The sequence below is a fragment of the Tribolium castaneum genome, chromosome 1 (assembly GCF_031307605.1).
Source record: "Tribolium castaneum strain GA2 chromosome 1, icTriCast1.1, whole genome shotgun sequence".
Classification (NCBI taxonomy): Eukaryota; Metazoa; Arthropoda; class Insecta; order Coleoptera; family Tenebrionidae; genus Tribolium; species Tribolium castaneum.
The window spans coordinates 15,438,458-15,460,358 of NC_087394.1; the positions used below are offsets into that span (position 1 = coordinate 15,438,458).

The following is a 21,901-nucleotide window of genomic DNA, read 5'->3' on the forward strand; positions in this document are numbered from 1 at the left end:
GTTAAAGTCATTGTCATCTCCTTTCAAAAAGACAAAATTGTGGAACAAAATCAGTGTTATTCTCCTCACGAAGTGTTTCTGTTAATTAAATAGTCTTTTTTATTTTATTGCTGTTTGATTTTTTCAATACGATTCTCACGAGTAATATGCATGGTGCATAAATTGAGTAATAAGATTAAAACTGAAAGTTTAAAATTTCTCATTAGACAATCAATATCTGTTTTAGAATGCAACTTACTTCATGTCTGCCTAGAAGCTATTAACCGTTGACCTTCCCTCTAAGAGAAATATTTATTACTTGTTTTGAATTCCAAAATCTGCTTTCTTTAATTTTTCTGCTTGGTGTCAAAACAGTTGCACGAAATGATAAGCAAATGATTTTAGGTATGCGAGAGCAATTAGTTTAATTAGTTGTAATACCTAGTCGAAAACTTGTTTTTCTGTTATTTACAAAATTATTGTTATCATGTACAATTAAGTCTCGCCAGAAAGTTTCGATATAATAAACAATATCTGTGAAAATATGCAAAAAAACACAAACGTACCAACTCATCATTTATTAACCCAGACACATTCCATTTTTTACATAAAAACCAACAATTAATTGATTGTAGAACAAACTGCTCCAACCACCAGCCGTGACCTTTGCTGTTTGCACTTTTATTTTCTATTTACTGTGTGCACAATGTGCGGCCAAGGTTGTGACACAATTTTTATTTAAAATCGGACTTCAGTTTATTATAGTATTCCAAGTCTTCTTGCCTAATTGATGGCTTGATGGTCTTGATAGCGAGCTTAAAGTCGTCGAGAGTCACGATTACGTCGCTTGCTGTGGCGCTATTTCTGTCATTTTTCCCTAAAAAGAGAAATTAAAACAATTCTTCCATAATTCAGTTCAAATTTCGGTTGATAAATAATTTATTATGAATAAATTTACTAAGTTGAGAAACTACTCCTACCACTTCTGGCACATTTATTAATAATTTAGGACCAACTTACTTGATTTGCCAAGTTAATGTAAGATATATTGAGCGTAGGAAGCGAGTAAATGAAAAAAAAACATAAAGCTTTGAATAAACCAAATAATTAAAAAAATATATTCTGTAGTTAAAGATTAAAAAAATTAAAACATACGAGTATAGCAAAAAGACACTGCAAAAACCGATTTAGAATAGAACATTTATTTTGTCCGAGTAACAGAATAGTTATTAATAATACGAGAGCGAAAACACAAGCTTAAAGTTCGAGAACTGTCGTTATGCAACGAGCGTATGCGAGTTGCATACCTAAACACCCGAGAACTTTAAGCGTCTCCGTATGAGTGTTATTAATTTTTTTTGTTGAAACATTTTAATTTAAAACACGTTGCTATGGGAAGCATGTTTTAAAATAGTGAAAACATGTTGCTATGGGAAACGTGTTTTAAAATAGTCTTTATGATCTAGGATTCAGATATTAAAAAGAAGGCTTCGAATGTTACCAACAAAAAAAAAACGAAATAAAAAAATTGAATAATCCTAACCAATTTAATACAACAAATGAATATGTCCAAAGAAATATTGGTTTCAAATTTCCCCGGTACGAGTTTAATTGACCAGTTATTTATCTAAATAAAATTCTGAAATCAAATACTACTGTGATGTAAAATATCAAAAATTAAACAACCGCTAATTAAAAAACGATTCGACAATTTTTTTCTTACACAGTTAAAAATATATTATTTTCATTTGTTTTGACATGTTCTACGTCATTTGGTTTTTTATGAATAAAGTTCTATTATGTTCTATTTTATAATTTAAGTAATGGTTGTTAGCAACAAAGGGATGAGACGTAAAACATATTATACATTGGTTTTGAACCGAGCTCTAAACTCACCCTACGCAATTTAATTGGCTTAAATTTGAAGGCTACTAAAACTGAAAATTTCAAGATTAAGATCACCCCTAGCTCAAAAACAAATCGATTAAAACAGTTTTTCTTTCGCGGTTAGCTATCCTTTTTTCTCATCCTTCCAAAGATGTTTCAAAAAGTATTTAAAATAACATAATAATTATAAAAATGCTATTTAAAAATTTAAAATAAGGGATAGATCTTAAAATGTAACCAATGTTGATTTTAAACTTACAATCTGCCATCCTAACCGACTTTTCAAATGAAGGCAGTGCGGAAAACATTTTGCAGAAAAAAATAGTGTAATGAAAATAAAAATTAAAATAATATCAAAAATTATTTTATTTACGCATTAAACCGCTGAAAATTAGTTATAATATAATAACTTATAAAATTATATAATATATATAACTTTTAAGAAACTTCTTCATATTTTTAAGCTTATTCAGTTTAATTTTTATTATTTTTGGTTTTAATGTATTCAATAAATTAAAAAAAAATGTTTCGGTGAAAATAGTCAAATTATTTCAAAAATTAAGCAAAAACAACCCACAAAAATTTAACTAAAAATCACTAATCAGTATTCAAAACTACATAAAAAAATGCAAAAAACTATAGGGTATTTAAAAAAACATAAGTTTGTTTTGTCCCTCATTCTGTAACATCCATTATATTTGAAAATACTTGAAAAGACAGAATGAATATGATTCTAATCTATCTATCTTAATGACTAACTAACTAAAAGCGTTGCTATTTCTGGAAGGGGTTACCAAACCAAAAGACTATCCAATTTCTCAAAATTTATAATCGAATTCGTCTCGGAATATGTAAGTGCTGATTATATTTTAGAGGCGTAGACCTCGTAACATTATGTGAAACACCGTGGATTAAATAATATCTCGCTGAAATACCCTGCATAATTATTTTATTATATCTCGGTATTTCTTATTTATGTATTTTAATATTACATTTTGTGTTTTTTGTTTTCAACAACTTTTCAGTTTTATAGTCAGGTTACATGCCATTTTATCCCATTAAAATTCTGTATAAAATCTTTAAAAATTTTGTAAAATACTGCCGAGAAAAGTTGTTCAACTTGAAAATTTTTACTTAAAATTCGGTCACTTATACAGGGCGATTCAAAAGTGTCCGGTAAAGACGTTCAGTTAAGCACAAAAATACAGAAAGATTTTTTTTGACCAACTTAATTTTTAATTTGTAGTATACAGAGTGATTAAAAATTTTCGAACAAACTCTCGTATGGTGATAAGAAAACGTTTTTTCAAGCAACTTTTTATTAATTTTTTTAATTTGTTTTCCTTATTGTCGAATTTACAAGTTTTTTAATTGTATTGCAGATCATTAGACATTGGTTGTTTTTTTCAACAGCTTATTGTTTAATGTAGCAAAAGCTGTCGTTCCCGTTAACTAAAGTCAAAAAAAAAAATTGATCTGGAGCATCAAAAAATTAACTTTGAAGAGCTATAACTCATGAAAAAAGACTCAAACAATTTATGTCGTTGGGAACTTTTAATTCTGTTTGATTTTTTTATCAGCACTCGAGAGATTGTACGGTATTTTTGATTCAACCTGTGTATAATATTTTCAATATTCAATAGCAACAGTATCAATTGTTGGTCTTTTATATCTAGCGATATCGAATTTAATTTAGTGTAGAAAATGCACGATTTTTAAAAAATGTTGTTTGTCGTAAGACATTGAATCTAGATTTTTTAACAGATTTCTGTTTAATGCTCTTGAAAGTTTCCCCTAACGAAAGTTAAAAAATATGATCTCAAGTCCCAAAAACTTGACATAAAAAATTAACTTTTAGAGCTGTATCTCGTGAAAACAGGCTCTAACAATTTTTTGTCATAGGAACTTTTAATTCAAAATTTCAGTCCTTTATCGCCACGTGAGAGATTGTGCGTTACTTTAAAATCACTCTGTATTCGAAACACTTTATCATTTTATCATAGTAAAATTTAATTGAAATCCCATTAAAAGGTTAAATTAAAAAAAACTATAAAAAATAAAATTCAATAAATACCACACTAAACTTGCATGACTGTTTAGTATTGCCAACTTAAGTAAATTACAGTCTAATGGAAAGAAAAAATTGTATAAATTCTTAATTAATTAAATAAAGTATTGCATAGTTCTAGCACTTAAAAATAACAATTACTTCTAGTCAAATTTCGTAACTAGTTGCTAGATGGCGCAACGATCTTAACCGCCAAATAATAAACAATAAAAAACAACAGTTTTATCTAAATGTTGATGTCTTAATGTTGCATATTTATTCAGTTTCGCAATATTGTCGCCAATTTTTACACAAAAAGTATTGTTTGTAAAAATAGTTTGCGTAATCAGTTTTGACACAAAAAAAATTCCGTAAAAATAGGTAATTGTTACGAAAACTCCGTATTTTTTTAATTTTTGGTACGGATGCATATATAATTATTATTAATTAACAACAAAAAGAATAATATTAAAAAAATATTCACAGGTCCATAGGTGCCAAAGTAAACCACTCGCTACATTCACAATAAACATACCTTCCTCCAAAGTCTTCACAAATCGCCTTACTGCAGCCATCCATGCACTCGAGCAAACGCCATAAAAATCGGCGCCACTGAAATTTTCCGGGCACAAATCAACCGCTTCCGCTATCAAACTGTCATTTTCCAGCGTAAACCTGAAATATCATTAATTAAGCAAGCATTAATTTAGCCTCACTCTTATCTAACTTTCGTGTTAAGGCAGTCAGAACGGCAATTTTCGAATCGCGATCGATGCACGGTCCCACATAAAGCAACTTATCAAATCTTCCCGGTCTTAGAAGTGCCGGATCGATCAAGTCTGGCCTATTTGTTGCTCCTGAAAGCGGAATTTACTGAGGCGTAATTAATAACCTCTGACAACCTATGATAAAAACAGTGCCGGTTTGATTCAAACCGTCCATTTCCGCCAAAAGCTGCGAAACCACCCTGTCCATCACGCCGCCGGAATCACCGGAAGCGCCCCGATTGGGGGCCAGAGAGTCCAGTTCGTCGAAAAAAATTATGCACGGGGAGGCGTCACGCGCCTTCTCAAACACTAGAAAAAATTGCACGAGCTTAAAAAGAAACACGTTTTAGTGTGTTTCAACGCCATTTTACTAAGATGGCGTGGAATTTATTTTTCTATTAACGAAAACGAAAAAAGTGCTGAACATACAGGGTGTATCAGAAATATGTGTCTTAATTTTAACAGGTAACAGAACTCAACAAATTTTTTTCAATAAAATTTAATTTTTCAATAAAAAATTCGCAAATTTACTTAAAATTTTGAAAAAGATAACATACTGAAACGTGTATCCGCCTATGAGTACAAAAATAAACGAGCAGAACTTTTTTCGCTGTGATAGAAACGGACATTTTAAACTATTCAAAATAACAATGAAAATTGCTGCTATGAATACAAACTAATTATTAAACAATGACCGGCTCGTTTGCACAAAAGAAAAGAGGAAAATAGTGAAAATCATAAATAAGAATTTTGCAAAATGTTATATAGAAAAGTTGATCTATTTGATGAGTTTTATTACGTGTTAAAATTAACACACGTATTTCTGATACACCCTGTATAATCTTAGTTAATTTTGCGCCAATGTAACACTTTTTTATTTTTTGCCTTATTTAAAAAAAATTAAAAATCCTCGTAAAAAATATTTCAAAAAATCAATCGCAATTTTTAGCTGGTCACAAATGTACAGAGTGATTACTAAATACCACAGCTTTGCAAGCCTAAATAGAGATGTCTGACACAATTTTAACTTTTATATCTTTCAGGGTCGGTTTTACTAACGATAAATAAATCGTCACTGAGTTATTTGACCAATTAAATTTAACTATTACTTAAATAAAAAACTGTTTCACCAAACTTCCGTTAGTTCATAGTTATAATCCAGTTAGTTAGCTGAATACAATGTTTTTAATAGTGACAGTACAAAAAGTGTTAAATTTGGGACTTGTACTCGTTAATTTGTGAAGAAGAACAATTCAATTGAGCTACAACAGCAAAAGAGAAAGGACAAGAGGACTTTAGCTTTTTTTGAAAAAAGCAAAGGAATTTTTGTAATTCCAAAATAAAAATATCAAAAATGACAAGCAAATAAAATTTAACTGCTCAATTTCGTCCAGTTAGTTTATCTTAGAGTTTATCTGATGAATAAGTTCTAATTGAAATCGGTAAAACAGTAAGTACCACATTTATTTAACTGTTAACGCTATTGGATGGTTATCTTATTTAACTGACGTTGGTGAAACCGACCCGTAGAGATATAAATATAAATAGTATCTCGTAGAGATACATATAAATATAATATAAATACAGGGTGTCCATTTTTCATGCTCCACCATGAGGATCTCGTAATTATAAAAGGTACGAGGTCAGTTAAATTAGGCCAAAGTTGCGCATTTCTGTGTTGAACAAAAGAAAGAAAATGTCATTTTTAGTTTTTGAATTATTGCGAAAAATCAATATGTTGTAATTTTCGTTTGAATGTTTTAAATGTAAACCAAAAGAACTAGATATTTTTAACTAGGACATTCTTCAGGTACTTTTTTATAAAGAATCTAAATCTGTTATCGCTTTTGTAATTTTGTAATTTTCGTTTGTATGTTTTAAGCGTAAACCAAGAGAACTAGATGTTTTTAAGTAGGACATTCTTCAGGTAGTTACTACACTGAACTTTGGTTTTTCTTATGGAAGACATATTTGTTTTTTGTTTTCTTGAAAAGCCTTTTTGTTTCTGATTGCAACGATGTATCACATGATGTATCACATGATATTACTGAATCTTACATGCTGATTAAAACTGAAAAAAAGCGTTTTTGCAAAGAGTGCTTGGGAAAAATGCCAAAAATTTTGGTTATCAAACTAAATTTTGACAGTTTTATTAAATATGTCAGCAAAATTTTTATACTTTGTCTTGATTTGTTTTGCGAAGAATAAACTTCTAGAGTATCATGCCGTTTAGTTTTTAAGTAGATAAACATGACGGAATTGTCAACGTTCCAGATGCAAATTCATTTATGCCCGGTTGCACAAAAGTTAATTAAAATTAAAATTAATTTTGGTCAAATGTGTATCAAATGACAAATTCAAGGCGTAAGGCCTTGTTGCCAAATTGGTTTTTTGCTAATGGATGATTAACGGAGCATCATATGAGGAACGATTAAAACATGTGCAAATTGTTTTGTGCAACGCAATCAAAATTAAAAAGCCATAAATTTTTGACGGACCATCATATGATGGCCGATTAATTTGACTTGCAACCGGGCATCAAACTTACGAAATCTAGTTTGTTTAAAGACTGAATTGTTGGTGTTTAGATTCCTTGTTCTTTGCCTTAAGAACGTTTTAGTTAATAACGTTAAATTCAGTTGATTTTCGCTTGAAAAAATAAAAACAAAAATGACAAATTTATGTTATTTCCCAATAATTCAAAAACTAAAAATGACACTTCAAATTTTCTTTTATATAATTGTTCAGCATAAAAATGTGTAACTTTACCCTAATTTAACCAATTTCGTATCTCTTATAATAACTGAAAACCCCATTGTGGAGCTCAAATTTAAGCGTTAGAAAATTAATCCTATTTTTATAAATACTAACCCCCTCACTCATCTAAAATTATTTTGAAGTTTATTACATGCTCTATATTTTTTCATTTATGGATGTAGTTTTTAACACAGATGTTTTTAAATTAAATTGTTGTTAGCAATTTGGTTCTATTTTATAATAAGATGTCCTATTTAACTTTTTCAAGTTATTCAACTTTTAACAAACTTCTCAATTTTTTTAAGTTGAAAATTGCTATTAAATATTCGATTATTTTTAGTATTCGATTAATCAATTTCTCGAAATCATAATCGGCCAGCCCTAGCTGGGACATCCTGTGTACAAGGTAAGTCTGCTGTCGATCTCAAAAAATAATAATCTCAGCAAGAAATCTGGATCCTACATAGAGAAAAAAATTAAGCATTTAATAGCAAAAGTTCAATCCTGTGTGATTATTACGTGTAGTTTCTATTTGTGTAGCCGACTTGCTCAATTCAGTTTTTTTCTTGGAATGGGAAGCAGGTACAGTCACCATCAAAAAGAATGACACCCCTAAAACCGTAGTCACAAATCTTTTTTCGATATGATACGGTTAATGTCTACGTTTAGGTAGCTTATAAACCAGCTGGATATTGTGTAAACTAAGGTGGATAATTTGTAAACTAATCCGTTTGTTAAAATTTATGACCTAAAAGATTTTATAGAGACACGCAAACCAAGCTGAATCCATGTTAGAGGTGCCATTCTTTTTAAACGTAATTGTACATGAGTTTTGCTTACAGTTTCAACATATTACGAGAATATCCTATGTATTTCAGAGAATTTAATTGCTCAAAAATTCGAATTCAAGGTTATTTGACATTATTTGCTTTCTACTTTCTTAATCTCTCATTAGAAATTTTCATGATAAAATGATTTTTTTTACCGAAAATATACTAAATTTTAACCCACTGATTTCCAAAGTGAAAAGTAGATTGTATCGCATTCCAAACTTCTAATCATTTATCCGTTTTTAAGCAATGAAAACAAAAATTACTAACATGCAGGACAGGATGTCCGTTTTTTGAGCTCCAACATGGAAATCTCAGTTATCATAAGAGATACAAGTTCGGTTAAATTAGGGCAAAGTTGTGCATTTTTATGATGAAAAACTGTCTGAAAGAAAATTTGATATGTCTTTTTTAGTTTTTCAATTAGTGAAAAAAAATTGTAAATTTATAATTTTCGATTTTATTTTTTCAAGCGAAAACCTAAAGAACTAGACGTTTTTATCTAGGCTCTTCTCCAGGCACTTTTTTACAAAAAATCTAAATCTGTCACCGTATTTTCTAAGGTGTTGTTGATTAATATCTTAATCAACTCTAATGAGTTACAACATTCAATTTTGGTTTTTCTTATGAAAGCCATATTCGCTTTTTGTATTTTTAAAAGTGTTTTTATTCCTGATACAACGATTATCACATGATATGATTGAATCTTACATGCTGACCAAAATGGAGAAAAACAGCATTTGTGAAGAGTGCTTTGGAAAAAACGCCAAAGGTTTTATTTCTAAACAGACTAGATGTTGGAGGTTTAATTGAATTTGGATATGGAAGGTTTATTTTTCCATTAAGTTATTTAAAAACTAAATGACATGAGTAGCTTAAAGTATGTTCATCGCAAAACAAGACAAAATTATAAAAATTCTGCTCTCATATTTAATAAGACTATCAAAATTTATTTTGTTAAACCAAAGCACTCTTTGCAAAAACGCTTTTTTCTTAATTCTAATCAGCATATAAGATTTAAGTTTTGATCATATCATGCGATTTTGTGCGTTTTTATTCCTGATTACAACGATATTAAGATATGATCGAATCTTACATGCTGACCAAAATGGAGAAAAAGGAGTGCTTTGAAAAAAACGTCAACAATTTTGTTTTTAAACAAACTAGATTTTAGAGGTTTAATTGAATTTACTCCTGGAAAGTCCACATCACTTCCAAGCTTAGTTATTTCAAAACTAAATGACATGATAAGCAAGAAATTTATTCTTCGCAAAACAAAACAAGACAAAGTTATAAAAATTCTGCTCGCATATTTATCAGAACTGTCAAAATTTATTTTGTTGTTAAACAACATATTTGATGTTTTTTCCAAAGCACTCTTTGCAAAAACGCTTCTTTCTTAATTCTAATCAGCACGTAAGATTTAAATTTTGATCATATCATGTGATACATCATTGTAATCAGAAATAAAAAGCTTTCCAAAAATGCAAGTATTAAATATGGCGTCCATGAGAAAAATCAAAGTTGAATGTTGTAACTTTGACAATAAGTATGCCTTGGAAAAGGCGATTGAAGATTGAGAATTTTGGTAAAAAAGTGCCTGAAAAACGTCTAATTTATTTGGTTTTCGCTAAAAGAAAATAAAAACGAAAATTACAATTTTTTTATTTCTTTCAATGATTCAAAAACACATCAAAGTTCTTTTCAGATAATTGTTCAGCATGAAAATGGACAACTTTGCCCTAATCTAACCGACTTCGTATCTCTTATAATAACTGAAATTTCCATAGTCGAGCTCAAAAACGGGCATCCTGTATAAATATTACTTAAAAAAAACATCACTGATGCTTGATGCATCACTAAATTCTGTTCAAAGAATTAATACGATAATACATTGTTTTTCTGTATAGGGGTACTAGTACAATCTGTCTATAAATGAATGTAGAATCGTAGTAGGTATTAAAAGTTTGTCACTTCCTTCAAGAAAAAACGAACAATGTTAATATATGAAAAATTTGGTTTCACTGGTTGTCCGAGTAGATAAAAATTGGTACTTTTCAGAAATTTCATTGAAATAAAATAATTAAATGCGACAAATTCAAATTCCAGAACCACCTGAGATCCTACAGTCCGTAGAATGACATCTTGCAGTGTTTAGTTCGTAGAAATTTATTTTCCCTTGACTAGTCTATTCTCGATGACAAATTTTGTCAAAGTAAAATTAATATTCACTTAGCGTTCAAAACTAATAATAATTTTCCTATTTTCTTGCTCGCATTCTATACGTATTATCACAATGCATCTTTCCCCTCACGTTTTTTAAAATACTGTGGAGACTTGTTTAAAACTTTTAATACAGAAATGTGTTACATTGGCGTATACTCTAATTGTTTAAAAAACAATTCCGTTTTCGATTTAAAATTACTGAATTAAAAATATCGCTAAAAATAAAAAAACAATTTCCATTGTAGTTGTCTTTGTCGAACATTTGGTTTAACTCTGTCGTCCCCGTTAAACTTACCCTCGCGCACGTTTTGCTCCGACTGGCCCACATACATATTCAACAATTCGGGGCCTTTGACTGACAAAAAACATAAACCGCATTCGGTGGCGACCGCTTTGGCGATTAGAGTTTTTCCGGTGCCCGGAGGGCCGTAAAGCAAAATCCCTAATTAGAAAAAATTGCAAAACTGTCGATTCTCATCCATCAAAGTCTCACCGGATCGCTTCAATCCGGTCGTTTTCAAAAGCTCGGAGTGTTTCAGCGGCAATTTTATCGTTTTAATTATTTCTTCCTTCACTTCGGTTAAACCGCCAACGTCTGACCACTTGACTTGAGGCACTCTTGGCGCCCCCAAACTCTCGCTATAATTCGATTGCATCAAGTCTACAAATTCAAAACTGTCTTTGTGCATTAAAACCGGTCAAGTTTACCCAAAGCCCGGAAAAAATAATCCTGAGACACAACACATCTCTCCGCTGATTTTTTTTCGTTAGTGAAATCTGTCATAGCATAATGAACCAAGGTTTGCAAGTCCTCGAACAAAAAACCGTGCGTTTTGTTGGCAATCTCGCTCATGTCAATATCAGTCGTTACATCTTGGCTTTTTAAAATCCAGTTTAATATTTTTTCTCTTTCTTGGTCGTTTGGTGCTTTTATTTCGAAAGTTTTCAGAAAAGTTCGTTTGAGTTCGATCGGAATATTTTTATCGCTGCTACAGCAGATTAGAATCAACGGAAATGAATTGCTTTCGAAGAGAGTTTTGACTTCAGTTGTAAAATAACTAATCAGACGTTCGTCATATTGTCCTTCGTTATTTTTCCCAAAATTCTGCAATGTTGAGTACGAAAATGAGTCACTTTTATTATTTTGACTTCAACACAAAGAAAATCATTATTTTTTTATTGTGATGAATCGATTTATTGTTGATAAACGCTGACAATAATTTACAAGTACGGCGGCGCGGTGGGTTGAATCAATTTTAGCCGGGTTGGGAAGCTTATTTGTGAGTAAAAAACAAATTCAAAAATTCTAATTATTAGTAATTCAATAATAAAGCAAATGTTACCAAAAATAATACAACCAGAATAAATAATTAGTTGTGATTCCTAAGTGTTTTTAGCAATTTCTGGTCACAAAAATTACTATCTATTTACTTTAATTAAATGGTGGTATGCCAATCAATTTTAATTTCATCAGTTTTTAAAAATCTACAAATAATTCACTATTTTCTGTAGTTTTATACTAAAAAAATTGTTAATAATCGATTATTGTTATTATTAAGAACATTTGTGTAATACGACAAGACTGCATACAAGTGATAAATACCCGTGGAATTTAAAAACAACTATATACAGGGTTCGTCAAGTTTTACACTCAGGCACCTTACACCTCTTAGAAGAGAGAAAAAAAAATATGAAATAAATATTTTCCACTGCACTGATATCCAATTTCACTAGGGGAAAAACTTTTTTCTATTAATTTATTTGTCCAATAAAAAACAAAAAAAAACATTTCACCAAAAAATCCCCAATTTAACATGGCAGTCCGGACTCGACTGCACACAACTACTGAAAACTGATTCATATGTAAAATTTCCTGCTGGATTCGAATTTGTAGGTCGCTGTTTGATTTGGAATTGCCTTCATTATGAAAAAGACGGTTTTCTTAAAATTTTTATAAAACTAAAATTGCGCAAATTTTGTGTTTACATCGTCATATTTTCTATCTGAATAAAGCTAGAAAATTCTTTTTTTACACTAGGTTCCCCTGTATATATAATTCTAACGTATATAAACAAGCTTTAGATTTTACAAAGGAAAAGTAAGAAAAGTACAAATTTCTTGTAACGTGTTATATTTGTGTAGTGAAATTGTCGAGATGTGAGTTTTTATTTTATTTTAAAAGATAGACCTCTACATAAGCGACATGAAATGATTTTCTTAGTCTTTAGTCTATTATTTTCAATTACAAACATTTCAAAAGTCAAATAATGGTAAATAATAATATAATTAATACTTTTCACGTCAAAACAGTTTATTTAGTAACTAAATCCTTTGCAATTGGTTAAAATCATGCATTTTATTCCTAATTCATCACTTTCTTAATTTTTTTCGTCGTTCTTTTTAAATATGTGACTTTATAACTCAAGAATCACGTAAGTGCTTTTTAAATTATGAGTTATAAAGATTCTTCGTTTGATCACTCTTGTGAATACGTGAATTACGATACAAAGATCATTGTTAAAGAATTTTCAATTTACCATCATGCGATGACTAATTTATTAATCAGAAAAAGAAAACAACCGCAGGTCTTCGTTTTATAGACACAAAGTTTTTTAATTGGTTAGCTGAATGCTAATGCTGAACTTAAAAGGTCAAAAAAGAAATGACTAAAATCTGTAATTTTAACTAATTTCAAGAGATTTAGTTAGTAAATAAATTGTTCTTTGACGTGAAAATTATTAATTATATTATTATTGACCATTATTTGATCTTTGAAATGTTTGTAATTGAAAAAAATATAAAATAAAAACTAAGAAAAGTCGAACGACACAGCGCGAATCTGACCTAGCGAGCTTGGTCCAGTGGTCCTGTAGTCACTACAAAGGGAAATATGCAGCGATCTACATCTCGCGCGCATATTGCCGTAACTTGAAATTGTAATAACTTGATAGGTATTACAGATATCGAAATGATTGTTGCAGAAAAAACTTATATGAACTATTGGCATCATTTCATCTCGCTTACGTAAGGGTCTATCTTTTAAAATAAAAAATTGCTCACATCTCGAAAATTCCACTACACAAATATGACACGTTATAAGAAAATTGTTATTTTCTTACTTTTATTTTGTAAAATCTAATGCTTGTTTATATACGTTAGAGTCTACATATATTGAGAAATTTAGTGCAAAAAGAATGAATTTTCTAGCTTTATTCAGAAGGAAATTATGACGATGTAAACACAAAATTTGCGCAATTTTAGTTTTTTAAGAATTTTCAGAAAAACGTCTTTTTTATAATAAAGGCACTTCAAGATCAAATAGCGACGTCCAGATTTGAATTCAGCAGGAAATTCTTCATAAGAATCAGTTTTCAGCAATCGTGTACAATCGAGTCCGAACCAACTTCTTAAATAAGCGACTTTTGAGATGCCTGCTCCCGGACTATTGGCTGTTTTTTACATCAATGGATCGAAAATGCGAAATAAAATTATTCTGCAATAATTTGATTTGACAAAAATCGTTAAAATTTGATTAAAAGTAAATCTCCGCTACAAAAGGACCCACTACCTACCCCAACAGTAATGACTGCAGAAATTTTACAACTAGCGGCACGGTCCTATCGGGCAGTTTTAAAGTCAGGACCAGAATAAGTACACTAACGTGTTAAAAATGTTTTTGTTAAAAAGTTACATCAGATGTTCAAATTGATGACTATTTTGGTCTAAGCACAAACAAATTCTTTGTTTACAATTCGCATGAACCCTTGCTGTAAGATTTAAAGATTAACATTCCATTTACAGTAAACAGATAAAGTAAATGGTAATCCGCGCCTGAAAAATTCTTACCAGCTGCCTCATGATCGCGTGCCAATTTTACGACAAATGCAATAAATTTTTGAAAACCACCATCCTGATAGAGACCTTTTATGGAAGTGATAAAATTCATGGGAAAAAAGCTGCCCCAATATCAAAACGCAATTTAAAAATCAACTTTGATGCACTACCTCAAAATACACCTATAGACAAAAAATCATTGACATTAGACTATGGTTAACTAAGAGAAAGTGAAAAAACACACCATACAAGTAAATATTTTAAAAATTGGTCAAAACGTTCATCTATACAATAAAATCATATACGATTTTTTTTAGAATTTTAGATACATTATAAAGAGGTATAAAGTGTCTGAGTGTAAAACTTGAGTCACCCGGTACAGAGTTAGATAGAAGTATGGAAGCAAGCGTTTTGTGCCCAAACTATATGTTGTACAGCGTGTTAGGACATAGTTTAGCAAACATTTAAAAACAGATAGAAAATGGCAAGACGATGTAAATCGAAAACCTATAGTTTTCCCAAAAAAATGTTCTAAAATGAAATTCCAAAATTTTGAGAACCGCTAAACTAGAATGATAAAAAGTAGCGTCAAACGTAAAACCGTATAGTTAATTAACTTTTTGGTCCACCCCGTAATTTCTCCATTTAAATAGTGTTTTGTTATTAAATTTTACAAAAAAAAAACGAAAAGAAATTTGTGCCAGGACCGGAAAAATGATAAATGTACAATAAAAATAATAATTGCACAGTAAAAGTAATAATTGCACAGTAAAAATAATAAATGTACAGTAAAAATAATAATTGCACAGTAAAAGTAATAATTGCACAGTAAAAATAATAAATGCACAGTAAAAATAATAATTGCACAGTAAAAGTAATAATTGCACAGTAAAAATAATAAATGCACAGTAAAAATAATAATTGCACAGTAAAAATAATAAATGCACAGTAAAAATAATAATTGCACAGTAAATAATAGCATCTCAAAACAAAAGAGTGTAGAATTCCACATTTCGAGTTTAATCGTTCAAGGGGTATGTTTCCGAAGCCCCAGCCTGCAAGCTAGATACTGAGCGTTTATTATTTAAATTGTGCAAACTGGAACTAAATACTGTGCATGGTTTACTTGTCATTTAAATTTTTTACTGTGCAAAAATGAATTAAACACTAATCATTTATTATTTTTACTGCGCATAAATTAATTAAATACTATCACTTACAATTTTTTATTGATCAAATTCGAATTTATTATTGATCGCTTTATTACTACCCATAAACTACCACAAACCACACAAGGACATAGCTTTGAAGTTAGTTTTGAAAAAAAAGAAAGTATGCACTTTTTGGAAATATGATATAAGGGTTTTTAACAGGCTTATCCAAGTTCGTCCACCACTACAAAAAATATCCTTTGATACTGTAATTCAGGATTAAATCCATGGCCGAGTTCGACCACGACACCCCACAGAGCGAGCGCAATTAAGCCCCTGGTACAGCGGGTATTAGAGACCCATTTTTCAGAAACATTTCTGAAGAAATTATGGAAAACGCGAATATAATAACTAATTGAAAGAAGACAAAATTTGACACAAGTGAAATTTATGTCGCTTAAATAGAAGCTTGAAAAATTTGGGGTGATTACTATAAATTACTAGTAAATCCGTATGCATTTTTATTTAAGCTTTTTCGAGAAAATTAAGCAAAAGTTTAACAAATCCGATACAAATTGTATTAAAGACTTGAAAATTCATAGTAAAAGCATTTAGTATAAAGTGCACTGTTAAGCAGAAATCCAAACTGAAAAAATCTTTATATTTTTATTTATTAAGCGCAAGAATTTTAATTACTGGACTGGTCGAACAATTATGACCTGCAGAACAAAGTACGTCACTCCAAAAAAACATCACAGAAGAGAATAAAGGAACGTAAGCTTTCATCACAGAAGGAAGTAGTTTCCACTTTATCACTTTATCATGAATAAATGAGTTAAAAAGACCTTATCTATAATGCCCCCTGTCCAATAACTATGCACCTTACCCTACTTAGTTTTAAGCACAGTGAGCCGATGTCTCGTAAAGTAGGTATCTGTTTGAATTTTTTTATAGTTTAAAAAGAATAATAACTTAACACCTTAATCCGAATTAAATTAAATCGTGGTCCAACTGTGCCGTAGGATTGATGGACCCCCCATAGCCAAATACTTAAAAATGCCATCATTTATTCAAGAATACATTTTTTTAATTTCTTTTTTCTACAGCCGTCAAAAAATCGTGACATTTATGCATGGTTACCTATGCGCGAAGTTTGACGTTTTTTCACTGTGAAAAAATATTATTTTTTCACGGTTTCACAGTGAAAAAATAATATTTTTTAACTGTGCAGGCAACTCGATTTTTCAGATCATTTTGTTCCAACTTATTTCTGTTACAATTTTAGTAACACGAAAAGACATCAACAGCAACCGAAATGAAGAGACGGATCGATAATGAGAGGTAGTTTTAAAGGTTTTATAATTATACAGAACAATATTACAAAACAATAATAATAGATATTTACTTTGACATATGAAAATTAAATGTGCATGACGAAAACGTGCCCCCGTTTATCCTTTCAACATCGCATAAAGGGCCCAGAGTGTTGGTGGCTTTAAGGTGGTAGACTTTTCTTCCAAATACGCCAACAAAACATTTTCCGTTACTTGATCAATCTTTTTCATAGAACACCACTGCCGAAACTGAAGATACGTTTTTTCGTACTGCGGTCTTGATTTAGCAGGCAAAAGATTCGACACTGCCGCGCTTGCAATTGCATCTATTTCGTTTTCGCTGCTAAAATCCATCACACTTCTTCAACAAAAATACCTATTGTGACAAATTTTTCGCAACTATCACTTTTATTTATCATCGTAACCATGCAAGCAACTCGATTTATCAGACCATTTTGTTCCAACTAATTTCTGTTACTTTTTTCTTCATCTGGAGGCTGTAGAAAAAACGTTGTTTGTATTTCGTGGCGAAATTCATGTTTTAATGGCGCCTTCGAATGTCTTTTAGGTCTCGACCTGGCGGTCTCGACTAAAATAACATTCTCAGGCGCCATTAAAAAAACACTCATTTCGCGCACTTAATACAAAAATTACTATTTTTTACTTCGGTTTCGTATTGGGGTCATTACGATACGCAAATTACGTAAAATCCAACGGAGTGCTATATTAATTACACTAAAAACCAGGGTAATTTAGTTGGATAATGTTGACAACCTAGTTTTTTGATAATTATCTGAGAGAACTGTCAGTGTCAATCGGCACCTATTTCAAGTGCATAATTTAATCAAATTAATCAAATAGAAACTTTTAGAGGCTTTTGTATCAGCCCTGATATGTGGCGCTTTCGAGTAATGTACAAACATAACTTCAAAAGCCAGTGCAAGTAGTAATTTGAGATTTCATTATCTTTCGCCCAAATTCTACTTATTTACCATAAAAGCCCGTATTTGTTAAGGGATACATTGCAAAACGCCTTAGACACTTTCAGAATATATTTGTACGAATAAACTAATGACGGTCCAAATTATTAATTTCATTTCACTGTGTGCGTGCAAATGTTGTCAACTGCCACAAAATTACCTAAATTTTGAAATTAATTTTTTTAGTACAAAAAGTACGAAGTAGAAAAAATACTGTATGATATCTGGTTTATAAAGCATTTTGTCGCACTTACTTAATTATGGCACTCCTCGCTACGCTCGTCGTGCCCTAAATTCTTGCATACAACAAAATGCGTCTTATAAAACTCGTATCCTATTACACTATTAGCATTCGAGTTATTAAAAAAAATCGCCGTGGTAAAGTGCCATTGAAAAATTGCAATAATGTCTAGGGACACTTAATAAGTTGATATCGCTATTGTTGAGATGGAAACGGTTATTTTTTTGATTATTTGTCCTGTTACCAACCCATTAGCAAAAAACACTAAATTATAAAAAATATTAGTTTAATTTTTTTTGACAAATTCGTTACAAAAAATGTTGTACCTAACTTGTTTGGAAAGCAATTTCCAAACTCGCTAGGTAAATTACTATTTTTTAATACCACGAAAACTAAAAAAATTCGAAAAAAAAAATTCTTGAAAAATTATCACATTTTTAAAGTACTTGATGTATGTACTTATTAATGTTCTCATAAGTTACATACTTTATGCACAAAACGCTTGGTTCCAAACTTATACCTACCTCTGTAAAATTAGAAAATTAAAAAAATATTTTTCCTAAGTTACATAACAATTTGAAAAAATTCCAAGTTGATGGTTCAAAGGTACGAGATAGTCATGTTCCAAAAATAAAAAAAATAACCATATGTAAATGCTAAAAACAAAAACAAAACATTTTTTTAAACGTTCTACATTTTATATTTAAAATTTTTATTTTTATTCAAAGAAAAAAAGCTGTTTTAGTATTTTTTAAATAATATGACAGTCTTTATCAAATCAACAATCAAATTTGGATATGATGCGGTGCTTAGTTTTTGAGTTTTTTTGAGTTTTGAGTTTTTGAGTAAAATAAATGTATTGATAAATGATAATACAATTGATTTTTTTTCGTTGATCGTTTATTAATTTCGATATTAATAAATTTTTTTAAAGGATGTATTAATAAATACCATTAACACACTCTTTTTCATTAAGTAACTGTTTTGAGATATTGACGTTTTGATGATATTTTGATATAAACAACCAGTTATTCTCATACAAATAAGGAAATCAATGACGACTAACATCATACATTTTAATAATACATAATAATTTTTGGTTATTTATAATAATATTATTGATATTACAATTGTTCAAATTGTAAAAGAAAAAGCAGAAAAAGAATGGAAAGTGTTGAAAAATTTAAAAACGGTCTACCTCGAAGAGAAACAAAGGATGAAGGTATTTTATAAGGTCTCATCTTTATCGATGCGATGAAAAAGATTAAATTGGTTTTAATTTGTAATTGATTTCTAATTTTGTCACAAAAAAAAGTTTACGGTCAACGAAAAAATATTGTAATAAACTCCTTTGTTAATGGTCGATTAATAACTATTAAAGGCACTCACTCGCTATCGCTCGTTCGTGCTTTAAACAATTTCGTTTATTTATCGCCTTCATTAACTTACTAGTTTATTAAGTAATTATTACCGTTACTAATTGACACAAAATTATCTAGAAAATAAAAAAAAATGTCTACATCTCTTTTTCTAACTTGGGATTGGTGTGCCAAACCAACCCTTATAAAACTTGTTTTTTAATATACTATTACCGAATCCAATGTTGTTACCTTTTTATTTATCTGTAGGTTGTTTTCTGAGTTAGATTTATCAATCTGAATAAAAGGTTTTAGCAGGAACTAAATTCTAACTTAAAATAGTGAATTTATTAGATTTTATTAAAGTTAGAACACATCGAAACCTTTAAATATAAGAAATACAAATAAATTAATAGCAAATTTGTTATTAAATATGATTCTTTCTTATTTTTAACTTTAATATACGTATTACCATAAGAAACTTTCTGAGGTAGATATCTAAATAGAGAAATACATAAAACAAGAAAAAAAGTTTATTAACTTTTAATCGTCATGTCGAAAGAATTAAAAAAATGTTTCTGAAGGAATAAAATAATGTTTTGAAGAGGACTCATGTGACACCGTGAGATGAACGGTTTCAATAAAACATAAAAGCTAAATGAATCTAAAACAAACATAATTACTGATGCTGCTCACTAGCCAGTTGGTGCAAAAATAAATAAATAAATAAAATAAATCAAATCAAACGAAAACAAAGCAATCAAACTGACTCCTAAAAAATTTTTCTCGTTTTTACACATATTTTTTTACAAATAATGTTTGATGAAAAACCTATCAAGTTAAGTTCTTTTTAAAATTAGTATTTTTAAGATATCTAACTTTTGATCTATTGATCAAAACTGTTATCAATAAAATTCTATTAACACGTGGCAAAAGTGCGTAAATAAAACCGCCTCGTGCAAAATTACCTTTTTAGCAAAAAACACGAGGAATTTATCCTCAGCACTGATAAGCTAAAGATATATTTGGAATGCAACACGTGAGAAAATTTTCAGATAATCATTTCGCAAAAAATAAAACCGCTCGTAAAAAAATTCGCAAAACTTATTTTTAATTCGATAAGACCCAACCACAACAACTAAAAAAAGCAAAATTCCTTCACGATTAAAACAACAAAACAAGCGATATTATTAAGTAAACAGTGCACTATCTCACCTCAAAATTCTTTATTTGCAAGATGGAGGGGGCGGCCATTTTCGCAGCAAAAAAACTATTTCGCAATTTCGTCTCATTTTGGGCGTAAGTGGTCGCAGTAACGTCAAAATTACTGATTGTGTACAAATGCATCCCTTGCGTGGAAGCCAAACATTTAACCAACAAACTTTTGCCACTACCTCTGCGCCCTTCGAGTAGAAAAACCGGCAAAAATTTATTTTTCTCTGAAAAGAAATTAATCACAAAAAATTTTAAAACACACACGAGACTGTACTTTGCTTCATAAACGGAAAAACAGCTCTCCGTAAGTCCGCCAAATACGTGTCTAAGGCACTTGGTAGTGAATTTTCTAAATTTGGAACAAAACTTTGAATATTTGTGGCTTGTTTTACGGTAGTTTTCTTCGAACACAAATAACCACCGTCCACGTTGGCCCCCGAATAAAATATTTTATTACATTTAAAGTGTAACGTCTGATCGATGTTTGCAATTTTATTTGTTTGGTAAAAAACTTCTTTTCCATATTCTTTCAAACTTATACTTATCAAATCTCCATGATGTAATAATTTTGGAACATCAAAGAAATTTTTTAAACAACAGTCAACTGCAAAATGGCTCCACTCACAAGCCGAATTGACCAAAGACAACTCGACTTCATCGGCAAATTGGAGGTTTCCCTGACAGTTCTTAAAACTGCAAGTTATAGCCCCCTTCAAGTTATACAACAAATTGTAACTCAACAACGCTACAAATTTGGTGTCAAATTTTTTCGTAATTAAATTAACCTTCCTCGTGGTGTCTTTAACGACAACGTATTTAATACAAGTTTGTTCAACGTTATCATTCGCAACTATCGTGTTATCAATGTCCAAAACAGTCCCACCAACAAAGTTGTTCAAAAATTCGCTACTAACACCTCGCAACGTAAATATTTGCTGTTGCTTCAAAATATCACAGTAGTTTACAATCATGTAGATGATAAAACAGTACGAATTGTGTCTTGGGTAGGCAATTTTGGCCAAATACACCAAAAACCGGAGGTCTTTTTGCTTACTCATTTTGGACTACTCAACTTGCCAACACAATGTCAGTTGCATTTTTTATCTCACTTAAGTTAAATTTAACAAAACTGGTCACTTTATACCACAATTAAGTCATAATTGTTTATTATTAGAACACTTTGTTAACACCTGTGGAGTTGCAAAAGTTGGGTTAGAATCGCTGTCAAACTTGACGTGCACAACCTAGCGGGGACAAAATAACTAGAATATTTTAAAAAATGTGAGGGCACCCCT

General features: G+C 30.3%; 1 protein-coding gene across 1 annotated transcript; it reads right to left on the reverse strand.

Annotated features, from left to right (window-relative positions):
• Positions 1-542: 542 nt before the first annotated feature.
• On the reverse strand, positions 543-21,820 carry Pex6 (Peroxin 6). Its single transcript, XM_008193046.3, has 9 exons — positions 20,881-21,820; positions 20,607-20,830; positions 11,202-11,598; positions 10,987-11,154; positions 10,789-10,935; positions 4,816-4,989; positions 4,641-4,770; positions 4,449-4,588; positions 543-856 (listed from the first exon to the last, which is right to left on the reverse strand). Exons 1-9 carry the CDS (start codon positions 21,662-21,664, stop codon positions 714-716), a joined length of 2,307 nt encoding a protein of 768 aa, XP_008191268.1. The 5' UTR covers positions 21,665-21,820; the 3' UTR covers positions 543-713.
• Between the last annotated feature and the right edge of the window lie 81 nt (positions 21,821-21,901).

Coding starts and splice junctions, on each gene's coding strand:
- Pex6 (XM_008193046.3), bottom strand. CDS start 21,664: ATGAGTAAGCAAAAAGACCTCCGGTTTTTGGTGTATTTGGCCAAAATT. Junction 4,990..10,788: donor GGAGCAAAACGTGCGCGAGG/GTAAGTTTAACG, acceptor AATTTTTTCTAG/TGTTTGAGAAGGCGCGTGAC. Junction 4,589..4,640: donor CTGACTGCCTTAACACGAAA/GTTAGATAAGAG, acceptor ATGATATTTCAG/GTTTACGCTGGAAAATGACA.